Source organism: Chaetura pelagica, unplaced genomic scaffold (genome assembly GCF_000747805.2).
Source record: "Chaetura pelagica isolate M959 unplaced genomic scaffold, ChaPel_1.0 scaffold221, whole genome shotgun sequence".
NCBI classification, from domain to species: Eukaryota; Metazoa; Chordata; class Aves; order Apodiformes; family Apodidae; genus Chaetura; species Chaetura pelagica.
The window spans coordinates 9816030-9842792 of NW_009952533.1; the positions used below are offsets into that span (position 1 = coordinate 9816030).

A 26763-nucleotide genomic window follows, 5' to 3' on the forward strand; every position below is an offset into this window, starting at 1 on the left:
AGGGAAAGATCCACCTCAGCTAAACAGCATTCCCTTCAGAAACCATAAAAAATTAATTATTCAGCGGCGTGAGCCTTAAAGAATTTATTTTTTGTTTGGCAGAAAATACCAACAAGCAAATGATGGTGCAGCGCTCTGCCTTGCCAAGACAAGGGGAAGGTTCACATTAGGGTTTTATGTCATGGCATTGAAACAAAAGCCCTCAACTGAAAATCTGTTTAATATCAGCCAGATTGAAACCAAATTCAGCTTTTGTTCTGTGAACCGCCTAACCACACACTGCACTCTCTATATGAAATGAGGTTTGCCATGCAAGACACAACCCTTCCTGCCAAAGCCAACAGGAGATGTTGAGGAGGATCCAAATGAAGTTTTTGATACCATATGTAGTACATCTGTTTCTAATGTTCCTGCGTGTCGTTTGTCTGATCACATAATGCAGCTCACCTACGTCCAAGTGCTGCATATGCATCTCTCCCTGAAATGCCCAGGGCCATTCATGGGCACAAGACTGAAGCCTTCATGTCTGGGATGGATAAGCTGGTTGTCCTTGCTATGCTATGGTCCTTAAAACACAACTCTGCTCCGTGAAAAGATGCACGCAGGCCAGCCACAACAGGAGAAATATAATCCCTGCAAGAAGGAAATATGCTGACTATATTGCTGCCTAGAAGATACCAACGCTGGGGGCGATCCATCCACACAAGCCAGGCTGAGCCACAGCACAATAGCAAGTACATGCCAACAAGCTACTCCTCCCTATCTTCTCATGCTGAGGGAGAGGATGGGCATGCTGCGTAACTAGACCCACCCTGTCAGCCTGCGCCTGCTGCATCAGCAGCTGCTGCTTCCACGCAGAAGCACCAGGCAATCACAGAGCACCATGGTGCGGGGCTGCGCTGCTGGGGCAGGGGGCAGGTGTGCGCCAAGCCAGGTTCGTCTTGTCTGCTCGGGATGGGTTTCAATCTTCTCTTTCAGTTGTGCTTTTGGTGCTCTGAGGCTTTATGGATCATTACATAAAGCTGCTGATTTTTTCCAATACTGAAGTGCCTACGTGGCCTTCTCGAAAATTTCTTTTTTGCCTCACCTCAAAACTTTTCTACCTCCATGTATGTTCACTGTGAGGAGGAATGATTTACTATACTGAGCAACGTAAAACCATCTTGTTTGGTTTTTTTTTTTCTTCCTCATACTATATAAAGCCAAGCATACTGTAACTTGATATTCCCATGTGCATTAGTTCACATAGTCCTCAGAAAGGCTACTTAAAAATGAGGTTGAAGAAAGCAAGTGTAAGGTGCAAGCAAAGCAGCAGGATTTTGTTATTGTTTATCACTACACTCAGGTAAAGCAAACTCCACAAATGATGAGATGCTGCTACTTTGCTCTGATAGAAAAGCTAGAGGCAGCAGGATGGCAGAATAAACAGGAATTCTGCACCAGTCCTTTGGGCTTGAGCTGCAAATGCCAGTCCTGTGGCTACAGCAGCATGTAAACATGGGGCCTCAGCTCCAGTTAGACTTCTAGCACCAAATATGTTTTTGATCCTTTAAAATTAAAATGGAGTAAGTTAAAAATATATAGGTGACAGGTGAGAGAAAGTGCTCCTCTTAGACTAAGGGATTGAGCAGAAAATTTACATTAACAGAGAAATTCTGCAGTAACAGGCAGTGGGGGGAGAACAGGAATTCTCACTTCTCATTAGTATTATCACCATTCTAAATTTATCCTGATGGATTTCAAAAAATCAGTTTTAAAGAGAAAAATAAACAAGGGCCATTGTTGAACAACTCTCTAATATCATCTCTGAAAGGAAGCACTGTTGTGCAGACAACCAGCCTTTTTCATGGAGAATGCTGACAATGGGACTTTCTGTAAAAAGTCCTTTGTAAGAAAGTGCTCCATTAAAACAAAAGTAATGTAAAAATAGTGCAATTAAAAATTAAATAAAACGCAAGAGCAGTCTGCTTCCCCTGGTTAGCTCAGCTCTCAATGGTTAATGCTGTGTTTTGGAAAATGTCTGTAGGACACGGTAGCATTCTCAGTAAATGCAATTCTGTCATCCAGTCACCTTAAACACCCATTTAAATAACAAATCATAGACACTGCCTGTTCTGGAGAGGATTAGAAAACTCCATAAATGCAGGGGTTTGTTATGCTGCCCTGAGGTTCAGATGTGAATACCTTGCAATTGATTTTATCACCCATCCCCTTTTTTCCACTTCAACGCTACAACTTCCTTTGCTGGCATGGAGCAAGTGAAACTCGATCTCTGAAGAATGAGCTATTACTGTAGCACTAAATAATACTCTCCCTGCCTCCCACTAAGATTTGCAATGTTTTAATGAACAACAGAACAAAATTTGAAAAATAATTCCATATGTACATTCTGTAAACAGACCTCAGGCCCTTATACAGATATGACCTGAAGTGCACCGTACTGTACTATCTCTACAAAAATGGAATTCAAGTCAAGTACAAAGAAGTACGTTATATACAGGGTCTGAAAGTAAGTGCTGTAGGTTAGTAGTGCAGCAAAGTTACTTCCCTGCCCATGTAGGATGGAGGACACTTTTCTCCTTTGCTGCAGGTACAGGTTTTCATCACCCTGGGAGGTGATCAGCTGGGTTTCAGGCTCTACCCATGGGGCCCCTCCTCTCTTGTACCCAAACCCAAAACTAAAGGTTGCTCTCAGGGGCCCCACAAGTCCCCTGTCAGTTGCTGCACCACGCTGCAGCTTCAGAGAGGTTGGGAGTAGCCATGCTGGCCCAGGCAAGGGGCTGGTGCCCTGGGAAGTCTCAGAGGACACTGGGGAAAACCCCTCAGCTTGAGGAGACCATTACAGCAGGGTCACTGGCCTCCTCTGCAGTAACTCCAGGCTCCGTTACGGAGAGCACGGAGTATCTGGAGGGGTACATCTCTACACTTACCTGCATTTTACTGGCTAGAACCAGGTTGATCCCAACTCAACAGCTCAATGTTACAGACACCCCTTTGAAACTGCAAGCTGGTCCTGTGCACTAGGAACCCACCACAGCCCTTCAGAATGACTCTATGCTGAATCACCCCTAGCCTGGGTGTGTTTTAGGACTGAACTTTTGGCTTTCCATGTCATTCACCACATCTCATACCTGACACATGTAAAGCAAACTACTCCCGCTGAAATGAGACAGGGCGGTAGAAATAACTTCACAAAACAGTGACTCTTATGCTTGAAAAGTTCCAAGAAAGCTTCAAATACCCAAGATGGCTTCAAGGTCTTAATCCATCTTTTAAAGTCATAATTATTACAACCCCCACAGTAAAAGATCACCAAATTAATTCAACATGTATTAGCACATCAGGCATTCTAGATGCGTGACACGCTAATCTGGCACGTCTCATTGAGAATTGAGAACTTAGGGTCACAGCTAACATCACTTCTGCTGAAGAGCCTCTGACCCCACTAATAGCTCTACTAATCTTAAGTGAAGGACTGGAGAAACACACTACCATGTAACATAGGAAAAGGCAGCAGGACCCAGCCCTTAATGACTTTTATTTTATTTGGCAGTTGTCCTTAAATTCATCTAACAACTTCTCTCAGCTGCTCCTTTAAAAATAATTTCATTTCCTTTTCTCCCTGTTAGTTAACACAATCAAAGATTACTGGTTTACCTTAATGGAGAGATTTTTGCTTAACTTGTCTGCACTCCCTGAGGAGTTATACTTACATCATGCATGGAGTCAAGAAGTTTAGTCAGTTGGTAGAATCTCTGCCAGCTTTGCCCAGAGTTACTTGGACATTTAGTTACCATCTTCTTTAGTTCTTTAATGTAATTTGCCCTCATTTCTTCAAATGCAGCTTGGCTTTTGAGACCATCCTTGGGAACTGTCATTGAAAAGACAGTCTTATATTAATATTAACTGTATTGCTTATTTTTTTGATGTGCATACTTTAAAAGTTACACAAGTTAATGGATGAAAGAATTAAACCATTAAGCAAAGTCCATAATTTTACAGACATTGGTAAGGAATCTACAACATCACACACACTTTCAAGTGATTCAAGCATCCTCTGCAGATGTGTGATTGCAGAAGCTGTGGCAGAGAACAAGATAACATCTCAGCAATACAACACATGCTAACCTCATGCTGAAACTGTTTTTAATACAACCCAACCACACACACACAGAAAAAGGCAGATGGATCAAGGATTTTTTTTTTGAAGTTCAAGACGTGATTTATCATTCTTGAATGATCCCCCACACTTGGCAGGAGAGAGGAAGGTACGGAATTACAGCTGTTATATGCAGAAATGCTAGACCAAGTGACATGTTTTTATGCCATCAAGTAACATCTAGAATTTCTTTGAATGTGAGTAAGCATCTGCCTAACACCTACAACAGAGCCATTATTCTACATCAAACAGAAGACTATTTTCCAAACAGGCATCCTGACCCACTGTTTGACCATGGCATACAGTTGTAAGCATTTCTAGTGTCCTATCAAAGTTCCTATTTGCCAGAGGGATTACTTTTAGACCACAAGTGGTCTAAAAGTAGAGTATTTTGATACTTTTTCCTGTGACTGATTTCAAGTAAGGCTAATTACAAAAGCAAATATACTGTTTCTTTACAGACTACAAATACCCTCGCACTCCAGCAGGCTCTGCCCCAAACAGCAATGGCTTACAGGATTAGATCTCTAGGATAACCCTACGGAGGTTATTAACATAATGACACAAAATGTTCTGGTGTTTAATACCTGGATTGGTTGAATACCACTTAACCATCAAATTTTTTTCTACTTTGTGTCTCTTAATGCTAGTCTACAGAAGGAAAAAAAAAATACTACAGTGTAGTGTCATCCATTCCTTTCCCTTCTAAATTCTGCAAACTGCCTTCCTTCTGATTGCAATCAGATCAGAGCCAGATAACAACCACCCAAATGGCTCCAGAGTAGAAGCTTTAACAAAAAGCACCGGTTTCTTCTGTCACCAGTATCTACCAGAGCAACTTAGCAATGGAAAAAAAGGAGGGGCTCTACCACTGGACAAGCAGCAAGGACTTGCGACCATCAAGTGCTGTAAAGGGGCAAAAGGAGGAATCTTTAGAAAAAGCCTAGGAGGTAACATATGGACATGCCTATCACTCAATGAACATTAGATATTTATATTATATAAACATAATATTTAATTTTTAAATTCTATATGCCAAATCTCTCAGTCTGCTGACAGAAGAAACTTTCTGGAACAGATATACAAATTAAGTTCAAGCTGGATAAATACAGAGACACCAATCGCAGTAAGTAAAGCCATCAAAGAATACTGGGCCCATATACAAAATGCATGGGCTCTACAGTTCCTTTAATATTTACAGGCCTGTATTCCTACATTCTGCTTAAAGACTGTTAGAGCCACTCTTTCTTTGTCTACTCCTATATATTTTACTATTCTGTCTGAAAATGATTATACCACCACCCCAGCCAGATTATTAAGGAAGAAAGAAAGACCACAAATAAAGAGAACTCAAGCAAAACATGAAATTCTGGAGGTTTGCCCAGTGTTTCTGATTTTACTTATTAAATGCAGCAATGCTTTTGGCAAGCTCCCAAAATCTATGGTCTGTGGAAAGCAAGAAAACAATTGAGTTGTAATATGTGGTTTCTTCCACATGTAAATGGAGTGAAACTTCCTTGATGTGGTCATCATGAAAGTTTCTGAATAACTTGTACTCTGCTCATCACACAATTAAATAAAAGTTTTTAAATTAAAACAAACCTGGTGTTTTCTGTCATAAGGGTATATCAAGATACAGTCATTCAGAACCAGGTTTGCTGCCCTTCACATGACACTTTCTTGGTTTTATCACTCTCTTCATTTCCATTTTGCTCTCCTTGCTCTCTCTCTCTCTGATGCAAATACCCTGTTTCTCCAAAACCAAATTATTTTTAGTAGGTTTTTTTGTGACTGTGGTGTGTGCTTCAAAGGGATCCAGCTAGCTGAAGATAACTGGCCAGGTTGATCTCACCTAACAGATTCTCACAATAACTCAAGTCATTATTTAACACTCTCAGCAGGGTAGAATAATAAATGTCTAACTTAAATAAATTTTGCTACGTTTTTAGAATGCCTTTAGATTCTTTTTCTAAAGATTCTTCCCTGTTAGGGCTGATTAAAAAGTAGTAGAACCAGATCTCCAATCCAGACACTCTCTCAAGAACATTTGGGAGCCAGAATCCCCCAAGCACATCCACATTAAGCACTGATAGTTGCTTCTGAAAAGACTGTGAGGGACAAGCTTTTAAGAAGCCCGTTCACCCCCCAGGGCTACCCTAGAGCATACCAGCTCCCCACAGTCCCAGTTTCACCAAAAGACCATCTCCTTGAACCCTTGGTGGAGCAGGACCTGGGGGTCAGACCCTGTGAGATAAAGCACTCCCGAACCGACATGGCGTTGCCCCATCCCAGGGCGCTGGAACAGCTTCAGTGGAAGGGAGGAACACAGCCGAGCCCAAAAAACTTACAGCCCCAGGAGATTTATGTTAGAGGATCCAAATCCCCTCCAGCTGTGACAGGAACAGCAGCTTCACATCTTCCTTCAAAGGCAAGTACTTTAACCACAGAGCTACCGGCTGGGTGGGATGGGTGAGGTCTGAATGAAAGACATTGCAGACAGGGAGAAAGTGCCTGTCCCACCACCTGGCCTGGAGAGGTTGCCACTCAGCTTTGCTGGACACTGCAAATCCTTTCGTAGGCACCTCGCTCTGCCTGCAGCCCATGTGCCCAGGCCATGGCTGGGGACATGGGAGGGTCCCAGGTGTCTAAATCTACTGCTGCATCAGCCTGCTCTGGCATCCTTCAGTGGTTTTGGAGATAAGTGCCTTCCAGTGCTGCAAAACCGAAGCCTGTTGCTTGCCATTTGTTTCCTCTCTCAGCTTGCTGGAGCAGAAGACAGGGTGAGTGGAGAAGACATCAAATGGGCACACTGGGCTCCACTCACCACCAAAGAGGAACACACTCTGAGCTGCATGACCCCAGGCAGCCCCCAGCTCTGGCAGCCTTGGGCACACATCCTGCTGCTGACAGTTTGCAAGTGAATGCCAGAATAAGTGCAGTGGCACCTTCCATCTCCTGCTCCTCCTCTCCCAGAGCCATGCTCCCACATCCAGCCTCCTTCTGCTGAGGAAAGTCTTGCCCAGTGAGTTTGCTGAAGTGCCACCATGAACGCCCCCCAATCAAGCTGATGTGTTCTCTCATCATAATGCCACCAAGTGAATCCCGCAAAAAGGAGAGTGATTATACAGAAGGAAGTTTGTTTACAGGTAATTGATTTTTTCATCAAGACTGATGGAAAAGTAATGAACAAAGTGCCTGTGTATTTACACAACTCTTCTGGGACAGGAGTTTTTCAATATTTTCAATAAGATAAGAACAAGAAATCTGTTAATTTCTACACAGTGCTGTAACAAACTCCAAGATGTAATTTTGCATCTTAAGAAAACTGAAAGGATGACACTCGAGAGAAAAATAAAGTGTGCACTGAAATCTGTTAAACTTCCAGAGCCCTGTAAAAGGGCTTACCATTCTCAGTTCACTTGGCATTGAAAAATTACCCATTTTGCAGTACAGACAATGTACATCCTTTGATCCTGTGGTTGATGATAAGTCATCCAAACCGGTGGCTTTGAGTGTTGAGGGGGGTATCTCCCCAGTCCCCACAGCTCTGGCACTTCCCCAGCACATTTCCTGTACTGAGGAGGGGGGTGAGGGCCCTTTGCCCAGCCACTCCTGTCCTTCCAATGCACATGTCACATACAAACTGCAAAGACATTCCCTGTGCTAACAGAGACTGAGATCTGCAGATAAACCCTACAAGATGAAACCAGGCTTATTCCTGCATCCCTGCTGGAAACAATTCGGCTGTTTTGTCACATTAGCTAAAATCACTACATCTTTTTGCAAATTGCAAGTTATTTTCAGGTATTCCCACAGAACCATGAATCTAACTTACCTGTGCTTAACAGCAGCAAAACTTTCATTATAGTGTACTCCTCGAAGCTGAGCTGCAAGCGAACAAACTGCAGACTGATCTGGTGCATCCCCTGGCACAGTTCAAACATAGCAGACTGGCGCATCCGTTCCCTGCAAAGAGAAAGAAAATTCAGAGGATGAACACGGAAGAGTGTGATGTGCACGGGGCAGCCCACACATGAGGAAAGTGAGGAGCAACCTGGAAATGAAGCACTGATGGCAGAGGTCAGTCAGAAACACCACAGCCATAAAGTTCAGGTTAGGTAAGGGAGCTGGGGACTGCGGAGATGAAGCTGGAACCTTGCCAGCTCTGAAGGGCTGCTTGGTCCCTGTGCTCCTGGGCTGCCAGAAAAAGCCCCTGCCTGTGAGCTTTGGGGGACCCGAGCTCCTACTCCATCTGGTGAGTGGCTGAGTTCACTTTGCTACCTGGCAGACCACAGGACGCATGAACATCCACCCCCTAAAAGGAACAGAAACAAATAGAATTATGTTTTTATTCCCTGACGACGTAATCAACTGGCAAAAGTGTTTTGAAATGTTTTTGAATTGTCAGCATTTGTTCAGCTCTACCCTGGCTGATGGAAATGAGCCTGCTGAAGGGGTCAGAACCAGTGCAACAGGGGAACCCACAACCACTGCATGCATGGTTTCAGTGATACATCCCACATCAGCTGACGTACAGGTGGAAATGAGTTTCAGAAACTTCTAATGCAGGGATGAGTTGGAGAAAGGGCAACCAGGGAGGATGGCAGCCTCACACGTGCAGCCCACATCACTCGGGGCAGTCAACCCTGGCCCCAGCCTCCAACAATGGGAAAGCACACAGCAAAGAGCTCCACTGCCCACAGCACACCATCAGGTCCACAAGCCAGCACAGCCCTAGGATCAACATGTTTACCTCCAAGGATGAAAGTGTAGGAACAACAAGGAGAACTGATTTCCCAGTCACTGAAGTTCTTGTTAATGTACTAACACTGGACCACTTATGGGGAATTATTAATGAAATTGGTGCAATGGTGTCTTATTCAAACACTGGAACATCCAAAAATTCTGTATGTTTTTTTTGCAAAATAAAAATCTAAAATATTCTGGAATAAAGGAATACATAAGAAGATACTCTTGTTTCATTAATACAGATTTTTGCCCTTAAAATAGTAAAATAAAGAGGATACATGACTTGTATCCAGTTTACTCTCTTTTTTGCCCCCTTTAAATATATTTCAGTACATTTATAGCTTCAACCTTGATTTCTCTTCTCTTAGGCATCCCCAACCTGCCAAAGTTGCAGGCAGAATTAGGTTCTGCTTTATTTCTAAAGCTGCTATCTCAAACCACCAAAGCTACAGCAAAATGTCACTGAGCACTGCCTGTCTCATTTTGAAACTACAATATGTATGTGGGTATTTAAATGAGGTGCTATAATTGTTCAGTGACCACTACTTTTTTTTTTTTCTTAATTGCTCAAAAACAATTGTCTGTATTTCTTCTTTTTTTTTTCACATAATTGGGGAATTGGATGAAGTTCAGCTAGTTATTTTAACCAAGCAACTGCCTTTTCAAATATACAAATTGGCTGGTGAGAGAAGAATCATACTGTGTGAAAACAAAGACTGACGTAATCTTCCTGGTGTTTTATTTCAATACTGTCTTAGCAGATTTTATTTTCCTCCTTAACGCTAATAAAGTGGACTCCCCATTGTTATATGGCTTTGCACTTTTCCCCTGCTCCACCCTCTTCTTGAGACTAAGAACTTCCAGCAACTTTTTTTTTTTTTTTAGTAATTATTTAAGAGTAGTAGTAATGCCATGTTTGTTTATTTTTATTACGCATCACGGACCACAGGGAAGAAAACAAATAGAAGAAAACTGTCTTTGAATGCTTTGGACAGTGACTGAAATACCTTGGCCCTCTGAGGAGAGCAGGCTCCACTGCAGGATGCTCACAGGCATGAGCACACAAGTCCAGTGCAGAGGACTTAGCGATGCCCCCCGCACGCTCAACGGCCAGTCGCATGCTATGAAGGTACACGGTGACCCCGAAGCAACTGGGATCAGGTGAAACAGAAAAGGATTTGCAGAATTCAAGGGTGTCAGATGCATAAAAATAGGCATTTCTGAAGCTGCTGTGCCAGGTCTGCCCAAGGCTTGTGGGCACCATCATTTGTGGCCAACCCTGCACAGCAGCACCTGGATCTCTCCTGGTGGCTGGATGTACCCTTAGCATAGATGACTGTGCCAGGGATGGGGGCTCCTTCACATTTGGCCAATGCATGACTTAGCTTACCCTGATTCAAGGACATCACCCTAAACCTTCCTGTCTGATGGGTTGTTACTGCCCAGAGATCAAGTGGCTGTGAGCACCTCTGAGCTGACCCAGAGACAGATGAGGAAAAAGACCCCAAAAGAGTTCAGAGAGTGATGTCCCTCCTGCTGCTCCTGCTTCCCTTCCTCTTCTCAAAATTACTGAATCTAGGTCTAGGACACAGATAATAATGGTTTCCAACTGACCTATCCCAAGAGGCTCAGAGGGATACACACTAAAGTTGAAAGGCAAATTATTTAAAAAGGACATTTTTACTTAAAAAAAAATAAGTTTCAAGATATATATCAGACTGCTAAGGACTAGCAGTATTCAAAACAAGAACAGTCTATTATATCCATTATCACTTTTTCAGGACACCAAAACGAGTTTCTCCAGCCTCAGAACATAAAGCATTTGCCACCATCCCTGCCTGCATTTGACCTCCACAGACATCAGAAGCATCAGACCTTTCATCCAGTACCACAAGCCACAGAGCAAATAAAATGAAACATTTTGAATTTTTTTTACCTAAGTTTTCTTATGCTTTCACTAAACAGCATTGGCAAAACACTGACACAAAACACCCTTTCTTTTGTACATTGCCTTGCACTTTGGAGACATTTTACTTTTTATATATTTATATATTTTTAATTTGTTTTGCTTTTATATCATTCCCTACAGAGAAGAATTTGAGTAAGGTTTTGTTGTTTGGGTTTTTTTGTGCATGTGTCTGTCTTCTAAATACATAGTCTTTTATCTACTTGCAAATATTGATTTCTAGTTTGTACTCAAGGAAAGACCTCATGGCATTGTTTGTAGCGAGATAAAATTACACACAGAACTAGTTACTAAGTAGTTTATTTAATATACAGCAAGCCTGTAATTTCAACTCAGTTCCCTCCCTGAAAATCAATTCCGTTGATTTATTACTTATTTACAAACTATTACTAACTGTAAATTAATGTTAGTAAGTTCATGACTCTGTTTAATGTAAGACAAGCATTTTGTGGGAGTTTACAGTATTCAACTTTGCATTTCATTTTTAACCCACACAGCTAAGGTAAGAGGGTATAGAGCTTTTGGAAAATTCATATGCTGACATTGCAGAAAGCCCAACACCATGAAAGTAACAAAAAAAAAAAAAAAAGGTAAATCAATACAAATGGTTCATTTATTAAAAGAGACTGGGCACACAGAAATTAGGGCATGTCAACAAAATGTGAACAAAGTTGTCTCTTCCTTGCCAAATGCCTTATTGAAGAACAAATACCAACAAGTCATCACAAATGCCATTTTCACCATTGGGAAAAATAAAAAAAAACTTCTACGCTGCCTTCCCTTCACCCTGTTTTCTTAAGGAAAAAAAAAAGCAAGCAAAACCCAACTAACCAAAACCAATTCTACCTCTGACACAGCGTATAAACTTTTCAACACGGAAAATGGACAATGTGAAGATCTGAAATACAAGGATATGCATCTTTATGGGAACATTTAAGAAGGTAAGTACATGTAAGTAATAAAAGGTGTGGAGCCAAAGCTCTGAATCCGCTGCATGGATCCGCATTCAAAAGTGGTGTCACCAGTTCAGTTTAGCTTAATCCTCCTTCATAGTAATACGCTTTAAACTTTCTACCTTAAGTTAATCCATCTTAAGTTCCCCAAGTGTCTCCTTACAGGCTTAATTTAATGCCTGGCTCATATTCTGCCACATTCAGTGTGAGCAGGCAGGCCACAACCAGCCCATTCACCCCAGCTACCACTCTGCCCAATTCTCCTGCAGAGCCTCTTTGGCCACAGGACCTTAGGTTAAATGGTCACAGAGTGGCTCACCACATCCTCACCAGAACTGAATTGCTGCTGCTTCTTCCTCCTTTTCCCTAGGAAGAAGACAAGGTGGGTACCTCTGATGGTGAAGCCCTCCGAGGCTCCTCAGCTGCCTCAGTGGGAAGAGCAGTTTTGTTCCTGCTGTTGGGTTTCTCTCAATGGACCACAGCAAATGTGTTCCTAGTTGAGAGAACCCCTTACTTTCCCTGACTTCGTCTTCTCCTTCATCCCACCTGATCAGGGGTCTCCTCCTAACCCCACACAATCTGCTTGTACTCCTCATTCACGTCTGCCACCCTTATTCCCAAACTGTGTCCAGATCTTGTATCTTCCTTCCATGGGCAGGCTGCACAGACACCAGCTCTGTGGTACCGGCCCAAAACCTCAGCCAGTTTCATCCTCAGCATCTACCCACAGAGAGCTATATATGCAGATGAGAAAGCTGCAGATCAACCCAGCTCCTCCTGTTCCCCTGCTCCATTGGAAGTAACTGTCCTTTCACAAAGGCAAACAGCTTAAGCACCGGGATGAAAGGGATTGATGCCCCAAATCACCAAGGGGTAATCTAGTCAACAACAAGAGAGATGCAGGATTTCAGCAGTTCCATCAGGGGATAGGGGATAGTTTTAAGGAAACTGTTTAAGAGTAGGCATCCTTAACACTAAACCTGTCACAGATCTCATTAATAACCTTATGTGACCTCCTTAGAATCCAAACAGCCAAACTGTGAAACTACAGGCACACTGTACAGAAACAACTTTTCATTAAAAACTTAACCTAAAATTTATGAAGTCATCATAAAGCCTGGTACCACTAATCTCCTTGTTGAGGACTCAATTAACCATAACCAAAAAGAACTACCCAAACATCAAGGAATATTCACTCACAGGCGAAACTCAGCCCCAACCCAAACCTGGTATCATATTTATTTACTTTCTCAAGAATACTATTCAAAGCTGCAGCACAAGGTATCTTCCTAAGTTAGGCAGAGAGGTGAAGAAGGTTGAAGTTTCATCAGTACTCAAGTGACTTGCTGATAATTCCTAGAAAAATTAGGCAAAGGCATCGCCCCTTTCATAGCACCTCAGAGGAACAAGTGTGCAGCTTAGACCCTTGGCTTCTGCAGCTCAAAAAAGACTGAGGAAAATACCTAACAACACTTGAAGCAAAAGTCTGATGTCAAAGATATTATTTTTATTTCCTAATTTTACATTTTTCCCCTATAAGAACTGTTTTCAATTTGATAATCAAGAGCCTTTCTTTTGCTAGACTTAAACCTGTACCCATCTGCAGCCTGTCCATCACTGAAAATTATTTCAGGGAAATTCAGAAAGCACATTACACTGTAACAAGACCAAAACAAACAAACAAACAAACAAACACAACTCAACAAAGAAATCTGCCAAAGGCCTGAAGGTCAAAACCAGTTTGGAAACCTCAGAAAGCAAGGTATGCTTCCCACCATGCCAGAAGGGGTCAGATAGGCAGAGAGAGGAGCAAAACATCATCAGCTTGAAGCAAGGCAGGCAAACATGGATAAAGGGGGTAAAAACCCAAGTACATGGGATCACAGAGTCCTTTATTAAGTTGCTCAAACCATCTAATCAGGAAAGTCCTTGGCCTGAATATTCTACCTGCTTTAGGAGGGGCTCACTTGTCCAGAAAAAGTTATGAGGTTCTTGGGGAAAAAAAACCCAACACATTATTGTAACAATTTTCTTTTTCTTGAAGAAGTACTCTAGTTCAACAGCTTCATCAATAACAACAGTGGGAACAGAATGCCACAACCCTGCACAAAACTGAACACATTCCTCCATGAAAAGGGGCAATCCCTGAACAGATTTTGTCTGCAGTGGCGTTCAAAAACACTGCGCATCAGTCTGTTCAATGGACTGCACCCAGACACCTGCTTCCCATCTTGAAGCCATTATGAACACAACCAAAGTCAGCTGTACTGGAGCAGCATCATTAAGTTATTGCACTGATCAAAACCCAAGCCAAAATACATGCAGAATTCAGGCAAAATTAAATTATGACTTTTCATTTAGCACTTACTCAGCACTTTCTAATCTCTCTCATTCTGCAAGTCACAGCAGAAAGAGACAAAACCCTTCAACACGCTGCCTTCAACTCTGAAAGCTTTAGAGCCACCTCCTCCCCAAGAAGGAAAAATACCTGTTACCTTGCATCAATGGCAAATGCAGGTACTCAGTCCTGTTGAAACAAATGGCTGTTTTACCATCAGTTTCTACTGGAGAGAAATTTGGGTCACGCCTTTTTTTCCTTTGTCAGTAAGCCAGCAGAAAAAATTACCCTATTTCAGCACCACCAGCAACCTCCTCCTCCTCCTCCTGATAAGGCAGCAGATGCTCTTACTAAGCAGTAAGGGATGGAGAATTCAAGTGTTATCCTGCTGTTGGTTAAACATCCATGGATAAACACAGGCTGAGAATTAGGTGGTTTATCCCGGGAAGTGTTAGCCTAGAGGTAGCATAAAGGTGACAACCTCAGATAACCACTCTGCTGCCTACACAAGTGATGGTGGATCTCTGCTAGGATCCAAAATCACAGTCCCTGGCTGCCTGCTCTATCATGCTGCTGGAAAATACTGACCTCATACCAGGCCCAGGGATTAAAACCAAACCAAACACAAAGTGCCATTGCCTCAGTCCCCAGTGGCAGTCTGGGTTTTCAGCATACTCCTACATTCACAGGTCATTTTGGCTGATTCCACTGAACTGCCTGATGCAGCTACTGCCCATGTACATGTTCCTTCATCCAGAGACAGCCAGGTGCCAGCAGCCATGCAACAGAAGAAAGCTGCTCCCTGCAAGGAAGCACAGTATGCAAAAAAAGAACAGATTTCCTGCTCTAAAAGTTGCTGAAAGAGTAGTACTTCACTATCTCCCCCTGCCACAAGAATGTGTAAACCCACCGTTACCAACGTAAAACACCAAGCCCCACAAACTTCTCTCCAGGTGACTGGGATGCTGCAGACTGACAGATGTGTAGCTGGGAGCACCAACACTACAGCAATGACCTTGGCAGAACCACAGAATCATAGAATATCTTAGGTTGGAAGGAACCTCTAAAGGTCATCTAGCCCAACCATGCTACAACATGCAGGGACCTCTGACAATACAACAAATTGCTCAAAGTCCCATCAAGCCTGACCATGAATGCCTACAGGGATGGGGCCACCACCACCTCTCTAGGCAATTTGTTGCAGTGATCCACCACCCTCATACTAAAGAACTTTTTTCTAATGTTCAGCCTAAATCTACCCTTTTCTAGCTTAAAACCATTACCCCTTGTCCTACTGTTACCTGCTCCAGCCTTCTTAAAGGCTCCTTCCAGGTATTGGAAGGTTGCTATAAGGTTCCCCCTGGAGTCCTCTCTTTTTCAGGCTGAACAACCTCAACTACCTCAGCCTGTCTTTGTAAGAGAGGTGCTCCAGCCCTCTGGTCACTTTAGTTACCCTCTTCTGGACACATTCCAACAGGTCGACATGCCAAACCCAGGACAAAACAGGGATTAGACTGAGGACCAGCAATGCTAAACACTGATAATCAAAAAAGGAAGATAATTTCTTGTTAAAAGCTGGTATTTTGTGGACTTTAGCCACCCAGGCATACAAACTTGGCAATTTTTACACTGAATTTAGGAGTCAAATTCTGAAAATGAGCCTTCCTCCAAGAGAGTCATAGAATCATAGCATCATAGAATATGTTTAGTTGGAAGGGACCCAGCAGGACCCATCACCAGTCCTCCTGGTGATCCTAAAGAATACATTCCCAGGTAACTGACACTAAAAAATGCAGAGTGCCTAAAGTTTCAGCCAAGTGCCCTCCTGTTATATGCCTATCAACAAAGGAATTGGCAACTGCTGGTGGATAATGATTGCCAAAGGAGTGTTTCAGGTCCCAATAAGTAACACAGAACTTGTGCCAAAATCCAACCTAATAATCACCCAGCTACGTAACCCTAAAATCCCAAGAACATCAACAGCAAAAAAACCCCAAGTATCTGCTGGAATTAACAGTTATTTATGCAGTTAGCAGAATGCTGATACCAAATATTATCTTTATGTTTGCATTTGCATTCCAAGAAAGACAAATCACAGTTTAAATAAGAAAATTAATACTTATTCCTTTACCAAAGTGCTTTTTCAATACCACGTTCAATAATAAATGACAATAAAATACATGTGACATTAAATACTCTTTTAAAGTTCATCAGAGAAAGGTATCAATGGCCACAAAAGTTGCTCATTAGGTACTGTTTTATGCACTCAATTTGCTAGGGCTCATTGTCACTTGCAGTGGTTCATCAGCAAAATTACTGCTATGTTCCACACGGAGCAGCAATTCTTCTCTTGTGCCATCAATGTCTCAGAAATTAAGACTTTGTTCACACTGTTATGCAAAGGCTGGCATTTTCTGGAAGTCAACTGAGGCATGCTTTCCTCTCATACCACTTCAGAGAAACTACTTCCTCATTTTTCTTTTAATCTGGAAGATTCATGTTTAACTCTATAGGGGAAGTAGCTAAAGGAAGCACTATAAATGTGAAAGGCACTTGAAGAAGCCAACAAACAGCTCATTGATGTGCAGAATGATTAAAGCATCACCATGTTCAGACAGACACTTGAAAGGAACAAACCTCTTCTCCATCATAATGCTTCTAGTCAAGGACCTTGTGAGAAGTGAAAAGACACCCTCCTGAAAGCCTTGTAGATGGCCCAAAGACATGATGAGACAACACTAAGAGAGCATAATTATGTCAAGTTAAATGTAAAATCACTGGGCAAGTGTTCATGCTGAAGTTAAAAAAAAATAACAGTCAAACCCTTTCAAACACATCACCAGCTGGAAAGCTCCCAGAACATCCACTGGGCCAAGAGATGATATCAAGATGAAAACGAAGTGTTTGATGCCACAGCAGAGAAGATAAAATCTTTGCATCAGTGCTCTCTGTAAAGGAATCCAGAAAGGATCTGCACCAGTCTTTCCTTTTCAGTAAGCGAGTGTGAGAACCAGTTTCAGATTAAAGTGTGAGTGGAAGGGGGTTTGGAAAGAAAAAAACCAACCAACAGTAAAATGAATAGTAATAAATCACCAAGACCAGACGGCATCCAGTCATGAGCTGTAAAGGAACTTAAATATGGAATTGCTGAACTACTTACTGTGCTGTGCAGCTTATTGCTTAAATTGCCCTTATAAAAGGCACAGAGGGTGAAAAACGTGACTGATTTCTTAAAATCGGCCTGTGAGTTGGGAAGGAGCACTCAAGAGACCAGAGGCTAGTAAATCTTTTTTCTGTACGTAGCAAAATGGTTGAAAGAAGAGCATTAACAGATAAATAAATACGTTGTAAAGGAAGAAAGTTAGTGCAGCTTTGGCAAAGAGAGGTCACATCTCACAAATCCATTAAGAGTGCTCTGATGACGACACAAGGGTGCTCCGGTTGATACAGGCAACGTCTGAATGATGGAAGCGCTTTGCATGTGCCAGGTCTAGCTGCGTCCCACAACCATATGGAGTGAGACCTAAGCAAACATCAGCTTTCTCCTCCTCTCCCCTGCCCTGGTTTCCACACAAAAGAAACTGGGGCATGTATCTTGGGCTGCAATACTGTCTGTCAGCGTGCTAGTTTGGGCAATTACTGGTCTGGGACCTCCTGCACACTGTGCCTTGCATCAAGAGGGAGGTATGCAGGGACATAACCGTGGCAAAGTTGGATTTTAAAGATTTTAGAAGGATTTTTAAGATCTCTCTTAAAGAGAGCTTAGGGATAAGGAGGAAGGCTCTTCATGGATTATTAGCAGCTTAAAAATAGGAGACCAAGGGTAATAATAGATGGACACTTCTCAGAAGTAATGGAGGTTAGCAGGGAAGTTTCACAGAGCTCTGCACTGGGGTCTGGGCTGAAAACTGTACTCATACATCATCTGAGAAAAAATCAGACCTATGGAAGTGACAGAGCTTGCTGATGACTCCAGACAATGAAATCAAGAGTGGCCTGTGAAAAACTGATAATGAAAAATCCTGCAAAACTGTGTGGCTGGCTGAAGAAATGGAAGGTGAAAATCACCAAATGCAAGACAATGCAGGCAGTATAATCATCTTCCGCCACAGATACAAAATAACTGGTTCTAAATTAACAAACATCATACAATAGAGAGACCTAAGTGTAACCTGAAACAGGTTTTTGGGGCTTCCATCTTTTGAAAATGCTTGCTCAGTGTTTACTAATGGTCAAAAAAAGAAAAGTGTGAGAGAAGAGACAAGACCAAGACATACATTAGAATTTTGATACTGCATAAATCTACTGCACTCTGAACACAGCATGTCAGTCTAGTCTCCTCCCAGAATTAATAGAAGAGGTTAGTAAAAGCATTGAGGAAGAAGATGAGGACAGCCAGGGGTAGCAAACAACTGATACACAAGGGGAGATTAAATTGACTGGTTCTTCAGCTCACAGAAGAACCAATGAGACTTGACAGAGATCTATGCATGATAAATGGCATACATGGGATGAAAAGGAACATACCCACTATTACTCCAAACACAAGAATTAAGTGGCACTCCATTAAATTATCAGCTACCTGCTTTAGAAACGTCCCCAACAAATGTGTACAATTAAACGGCAGAAGTGACTGCCACAGAACATTTTAGATGTCAAGATCATAAATCTATTAAAAAAGGTTCTAGGCAAATTCACAGAAGATACAGAAAGGTTACCAAGCACAAGTGTCCAAACGTAATCTCCCGTTCAGAAAGTACCTCAATAACTAACTGCTGGAATGGGCAAATGAACAAGTATAATTTTTACCCTTGTCCTGATCTTATGCTTTCTTTGCAATTGTTCAGTTTAAAGGATAAGAAACTGTGCTAGACAGATATTTTTTTTTTTGACAGTTTTCCCATTCTTGCAGATGTCCTTAAAACTACTTTATCTCCTGTCTTCCTTTACAGCTTCACAGTTTTAACTAAAGCACCCTAGAAATTTAAGAAGGGTTTTAGAGATAAAGGAATGAAAAGAAATTTATGCAATTTAGAAATTTATGCAATGAAGCTGAGTCTATTGCTTTGGCCAACCATTGATCTGTTTACAAAGAAAAAACAAAATAAGACTTGGAAAATCTAGCTAAAGCATATTACATTTATTGTGCACAGGTATGGCAGTAGTTGTTCAAAATTTCCTTCTATGTCGGCACTGTTTTGGGATGGTTATGTAAAAAAATCCTTTAATAATTCACTGGATAGGAATTGAGCTGCACTTTATGAAAAAGTAAATAATAATAACATACATAGGAAAATATTGATAAAGATTCCCATTTCTCACTGCACTTTTTTACTGTATGAATGCAGCACTCCTCTTCAAAATAATATATGCAAGCAAAAATCATGCAGGAGGAATAACAAAAAGTGCTTGCTGACCTTTTAAAAAGATCAGTGGTCACACACACAATTTATTAGCAACTAATGAACACTGACACCTCTCATCAACAATCACTGTGGCAGTATTAATTAAAAGTGAGGGATTTAGAGACTGTCAGATGAAAGCTACTACAAAAATGTACCTAAATTAAGATGCTTTTGCAAAATAAATCTAAAGGGTTAACAGCTATAATCCTGCAAAATGTAAATGAGGAAAAAGCAATATTTTAAACATTAAAAGAGGTTACTTATTTGCTTTATCAACACTCATGGATGATCTAAGGAATCATCCCTCCACCCAGGTATATAAGGTTAAAAAAAATCTGCTGTTCTTAAATATTCAGCTTATTTTATTACATTTACCTTCCTGCTGTTACTATAAAAATCAGAATACCAGAAAGATTCAAAGGCTTCAGCATAGAAAGGGCACAGAGAGGCATCTGCATCCTAACAGCCCCAGCTTCCACAAATACATTATGAGACAGTATTAGGAACATAATGAAAAGACAATGAACATGCTGCTTACTAATAAAATACCCACCATTATTAAATGCAGATTAAAATAGTATCTTAGCTATTCTGCTGAGCTTCATCTTGATTCTAAATTTAATTTTACTGTGACTTTCCTCAATGTTACAAAATCCTCTGCCCATTCACATCCCATGACAACATCAACACAGAAACTTCACAGGAATCCCCACGTACTGAAGCTGGTTTTCTATCTCTCTACCTCATTTGCTCTACATCAATTTTCTAATTTGAAAAATGTATTCTCTATTTTTCCTCTACTGCTAATATTTCAAACTTCACACTTGGGGCAATTACTGAAGGAACAGAATGAAAGATCCTTGCAATACTACATCTTTACTGAAAGTTAAAGCTTGCACTTTAAAGGAAAGATTTATATCAAATTGGTTAGTTGTTGAACTACATTACATACATTGTATTATTGGGTTATTTTAAAGTATCTAGAGAAAATGATTTAATTTTGTAATGAAAAAGCCACACATACTGCACTGCAAGCTAGAAAAGCATCCAGCGATGCCACAATTGCCAGAAATGGCAATAATAAGAGGACAACCACTTCTTAGCTCAAAGTCCATAGCCTGAAGCTTTGCCTTATCAGCCAAAAGTACCAACCAAGTCAATTGGTATATTCTGCTGTTAATATTTTATATGGAATATTCAATAACTGCAGCCTCAACTGTAACCTTTTTACTGTAAGGATTGAGATGCATATGATGTAATACAGTAATTTCAGAGATGGAAAAAAGACATCCCTGAACCAATTGCTTGTGAGAACTGGCCCCAGCATTTTGACTTGGGTTTTCAAGTTCAGTAATTTTAGGTACCTCATGCAATGCCTTGTGCTGTTTTCACCATGTTAAACACACAAGTCCTTGACTAGGGTAAAAATATCTGTAAAAAATTCAATGACAGAAGAAAGAACAATGGCCAGAAAATTCAGAACTTACACATTTTTTAACCTATCATTTATTCTTTATGCCACACATGACAAATCGAGAAAAATCAAAGGAGCAAGAAAATACAGCACATTAGTCATTGGGTACATTTGAAAAATACTGTTGAAATACTAATGCTGCAGTTTAATGTGCCAAAGGGTGTCAACACAGTGTCTCAGCATTACTGAACTTTTTCAGTATTCTACATCATTGCTATTTTTCAGTTAGTGAAGTAAGGAATAGTAAATAAGATAACTTGGGTGAATTTCTAAAAAATAATAAACAATTTTGGAATTTGGGTCTCTTCTCCAAAAGTCTCCAAGGATTTTTCAGTCTATGAAGGGAACACGTAAAACCTAAAATCAAAAGAAAGATCAAGACCTGTGGGGAAACTCCAGTGTCAGGCTGGCCTTCTGGTGTCTTTACACTAGCAGAAACCAACATGTAACAAAGAGGTTTGATTTTTAATATTCATCAGCAATGCCATCAGCTGGGTTTTTGTCCTATGGAGTGATAAAAAGCCACCATCTCTTTCCTTAGGGGGAAGGGAAGGATAAGTAGGGCTGCATGCCATGAGGAATGCAGTTTCTGGCCTCCAGCTGTCAGGGGTATTTGTTCTGGGAGCTCAAACCATGGCCCTGAAGGCAGCCCATGTCCCACTGCTCCCACTGGTTTCCCACATCAGGGGAGCAAGGATCACTGCCATGGCATGTTTTGGCTCCTGCTGGGTTTCAGTTGGCAGTGGCTGCACTCGTAAATGCTTTTTATCCTTTCCTGAGCCTCTGAAAGGTTGCCAATCAATGCCCTGACTTAATGTATGGGTGGAAGCAGATACCTGGGAAATGGCCACCACCACCTGGTGAGGCAAGAACTACCCAAGCCCATCACAGAAACATGAGCATCCCTTGCCTTCCTCTGGGATTCAGGAATCTCACTTTTGCAGTGCAAACACACAAACTATTGAAAGATTCAGATCACCATATTTCTTCTAGTACCTCAGCTGTCACACCATCTCTTTTCAAAAACACTGGTGACTCTTACACAGATAAATAGTAATTTTAACTATAAGATCAATGATTAATTCAGTCAATAAGGGAGAGGCCAGGGGAATCTGAAACTAACTTCCCTACCTTCTAGGACCAGGTCTTAAAAATCATGCTTTAAGCTGTCCCATGTAGCAAATAGTTAATTTTGAATAGCTACAGACAGAATCCCTGAAAATAAGCTAGTGTTAAAAAATATTCTATTTTGCTACATACCTTTGCTTTGTTCTTGTACCCATTCCAAGCAGCACTGTTCTGTTTCCTGCTTTCAACTGTGTATAATTTTACCAATTTAATGCTCTGGACTTAAATTGTCCATGCATATGCCTGCCTCAGGTTGAATTAGATTAGAAAGTTTCAGCTAAAGTCTTTGTTTAAGTCTTTACAGAAATCTTCTTCCTCCCTCGAGTTAAATAAAAAGCACTCTTTTTTTTTTTTTTTTCTGTGAGATTTCTGTTACTTTGCAGCAGGAACTTCAATGTCTCGGAGCTTAGGTCTTGAATCTGGGATAGTCTTTTGCCATGTCTTAGGAAAATCTTCCCCATTAATATCTCTCTGTTCTCCCAAATCCCTAGATCCACTCAAGGTAAGGCTTCCTTGTTGGAAACAAATGAAGCAAAAATCCAACAGTCTCTCACTACATAATCTTATATCATCCCTGCAACTGATCCAACCTGTGCACTCACAGCCCAGAAAGCCAATCATATCCTGGGCTGCATCAAAAGAAGCAGGGCCAGCAGGTCAAGAAAAGTGATTCTCTCCTTCTACTCCGCTCTCATGAGACCCTGCCAGGTACCTGCTGGAGTGAGTCCAGAGGAGGGCCACAAAGATGATCTGAGGGCTAGAGCACCTCTCCTATGAAGACACGCCGAGAGAGTTGGGGCTGATCAACCTGGAGAAGGCTCTGGGGAGACCTTAATGTGGCCTTCCACAACCTGAAGGGGCTACAGAAAAGCTGGGGAGGAACTTTTTACCAGGGTGTGTAAGGATAGAACAAGGGGGAATGGTTTTAAATTCCAAGTGGGTAGATTTAGATTAGACATTTAGATTTAGATCAGACACCAGGATTAAACTCTTCACTATAAGGGTAGTGAGGCACTGGCACGGGTTGCCCAGCAAAATTGTGAAAGCATTCCTTGAAAGCATTCAAGGCCAGGTTGGATGGGGCTTGGAACAACCAGATCTAGTGGGAGGTGTCCTTGCCCATGCAGGGGAATTGGAGATAGATGATCTTTAAGCTCTCTTCCAACCTTGACCATTCTATGATTCTATGATCAATAAAAAAAAGGAGTCACATGCAAAAAACATTAGGGAATAACGTAACTTTAAGGTTTAATTACAGGTACAGTTTTCTAAGCAGGTAGCCAAAGGGCTCAAACAATGATTTCACAGACCACCTTGATTTTGGAATTTTGCAACCTCTCAGATTTGTGCTTGCAGCCTTAAAGGACATTACTGCAATATCTTTCGAGTGTTACTACATATGCAACAGACATCCTTTGAGAGTGTTTACCTGCAATAGGAATTACGTGGTGTCACATACATTATGGTCTTTTAAAGATTTCCTGTGGATTAAAACTAACGCCATGTATATAGAAAATCAGTTACAGCTATTACGCTACAAAGAAAGGGATTAAAAAACTCACATACTGTAACTTCAACACAACGTAAAATACACTGGTCTATTTTATGCCTCTTTTTAGGCCTTTCTGTAACAGGCAGAGAGGCTGTTTTCTAATCCCTCACTTTACATCTTTGCATTTACTCAAGCAATGGAATATGTGCATGATCCATAAAGACAAATAGTACACTTAGATATGTAACATGACTAAATTAAGGTGGAAAAATATTTCCAGCTTTCCATAAGTCTAACAGGAAATCAGACCACTTATTAGTAAGGAGGCATTCTGCACAGTATTTATACAATCAAAGGTACATTTAACAACTACTAGCAACTGAGATCCTCTTTTGTTATTTGCCTTGTTTACAGGCCTTCAGAATAAGAAAGAAAACAAGATCATATATCATGGCCTTCCAGAAACATTATGACTTCCTTTCATTCACAGTAGTTAAGAGTAAACGGAAAATTCATTTAATGTGAAACAAAGCAACCATAATTCTGCTATTGCCAACCTCTACTTTCACTCTTTTTTAACTGTTAATTGAAGAAAATGCTGAACCCTCAGGGGCACTGAGAGCATGCAACTGGCCAGGGACCTTCCTAATTCCTTCTTGCACAGAGACGGGAAATGACCTCTCCAGACACAATATGAAGAAATACCAAGAAAATCATGGCAAGGCGATAATGGGAACATAACTCTCTCAATCCAGCAGAAGGAAAAGTAATTTTAAAGCATTACCCTTTCATTCTGCATCAATTCACAGATGTCCTAAAATGCCAAGGGTAGTAAAACACCCACAAAGTTGCACCATGTGAACCTTAGAGAGGTCTAATAAACCTTGTGGCACAGAAATGAAGGCCTGTGGTTTTACCTACATAGCACATTTCCAAGTTCATGGTACTCAAAAAGTACCATGAACCAAGACCAGCCTTCAGCAATTCGAGAGCAAAGCTTCAAAGCCATGGATTTTCATGAACAAGAGTATGCATCATTGTCCTGTGCTCATCTGAATGCTTTCTATTGGCTGAATTGTACAGTTCCAGAAATTCTCCTCTGACCTTAAGTCAAAACTGGAAAAAGCACTGCATCTCATGAACATGGAATTACAAAATAATTTAGCTCGGGAAGGATCTCCGGATATCTTGGGTCCAACTCCATGCTCACAGTAGGGATGTCAAAATTGGAGCAGGCTGCTCGGGCTTTTGTCCAGTCAAAGCCTGGACATCTTGAAGATGACAGAGACTCTGGGGTTAGTCTGGGCACCTGCGCTGCTATTTCACCATCTCATTATGAAATTTCTTCTCCTGCTGCCCAGGAGGCAGTTGATTATCCTAAACTTTTGATTGTAGCCTCTCATTCTTCCACTGGGCACATGCACAAAGAGTCTGACTCTACCTTTTCTACAGCAACTCGTCAGGAAGTAGAAGGCAGCAATTAAATCCCCACTGCACCTAGCATGGTCTTCTCTTGGCTACATGAGCCCAGCTCCCTCACTGTCCCAGCCAGCCCCCAACCAGTCTTGCCAACCTCCATGGGGCTCTCTCTAGTTTTTAAAAAACTATTCTGTGCCAAGGTGCCCAAAAGTCAGACTACAAATGCAGCCTTACAACTACCACCCTAAGCAGCAACGTGAGAAACTTGGAACAAATGTCTCCCACAATTCCCATCAACTATGAAACACGAGTGAAGTGAGAAAAACTCTCTCATTCCAGAGATGCACCCATTACTGTTTCTGGAGTAAGCACTAAATTCTCACCCTTTTAGCTTCAAGGAAACTTCTTTCCCTGGTCAGCTACTTCAAAAGCCCCTGTCCCACATCTCCCAGCTCAACACAGCTCCTGGTAATTTATTTTTCTTATCTTTAGAAACACCTGCCTTCTAATACCTTCAGTAGCTCTGCAATGAGTACACTGTTAAATATGTAGAAGACCAGACCACTACCTTACATACTTATTGGGTTTGGGATATTTTTATTTTGCATTCCATGATGCTGCACTCCTTCTCCCAACTGGACTCCAACCTCAACCTCAGTATAATTCTGCAGGCATCTGATTTCCAGGCCTGCAGCATAAAACTCACAATTGATCTAGACTTCTGGAAGGTGCTTCTAGCTGTAGCATCAAGAATGCTAGTAATGCATATATACTTTCATTTGCAAGCAGGATTGATTTCCCTGTCCAATAAATTTATACCCCCTCCGAATGACATTCTTCAGATGAGGGAAATCTGCTTCTCTGTTTGAATTTTTAGGGTATGCTTCCCCAGGAGAACTAAACTCTTTGAAATTCACATTTTCACTTGGCTTTAGCTACAGATACTTTTTTTTCTGTGATGATTCTTTCAGGTTCAAGTTGCAGTGGAGGTGCTCTCAACAAGGAAAATGGCTGACAATACATTTTCAACCATATGCAGTGAATCACCAGTTCCTCCTTTTAAAAAAACAACAACAAAAGCAAACCAAACAATTCTTCTTTGATACCAGTTACTGCTTTGGGCCCAATCTCACATGCATTAATTATCCAGGGATTTCTAAATCAAAGGAAGACTATTAAGATGGACAGTGACAACATGTCTTGTCCAAGAAAAACATTTAAGAATGCTTCAGGAGATTGAGTGTTAAGTTATTTTTTGTTTATTCTTTTCCCTGTTGTGTTTTGGTTTTTTGTTTGTCTGTTCTTTTTATCTTATCCTATTTATTACGACCCATTTTTACTTCTAGAAAAAAAATCTCAAACCTTCTGTGATAAGCATATGATGTGTCCGCAATTTGACTGCATGTGTATTCACTTAAATTTTGATTTTACTGTCTTGGAATAAACACTAGGCAAATGGAACAGAGATTAAATTATACTCATCAAAAGCAAAGCACTAAAACACAAACTTAAAATATGAAGGAAGACATACTCAGAAGGAATGGTTCCTCAGTTGATCCTTCTTTTTGTCTGAATGCATCATAAAAGTAGTTATGTTTCATTACTGAAAAAACATTTTGGTTTCTTTCATGGTTGCAAAGAAGGGTAATTAAGACTGTCAAGAAAACACATTGCAACAGC

The 26763-nt window shown here is 41.2% G+C and overlaps 1 protein-coding gene across 2 annotated transcripts in view; it reads right to left on the reverse strand.

Moving 5' to 3' along the window:
• Nucleotides 1-26763, reverse strand: part of NR3C2 (nuclear receptor subfamily 3, group C, member 2) — a 210303-nt gene that overhangs the window by 10695 nt on the left and 172845 nt on the right. For both annotated transcript variants that reach the window (XM_010008944.1, XM_010008945.1), the window contains 2 exons: nucleotides 7995-8125; nucleotides 3714-3871 (listed from right to left, as the gene is read on the reverse strand). In XM_010008944.1, the coding sequence (XP_010007246.1) occupies nucleotides 3714-3871; nucleotides 7995-8125 (289 nt within the window). The remainder of the gene's footprint in view (nucleotides 1-3713; nucleotides 3872-7994; nucleotides 8126-26763) is intronic.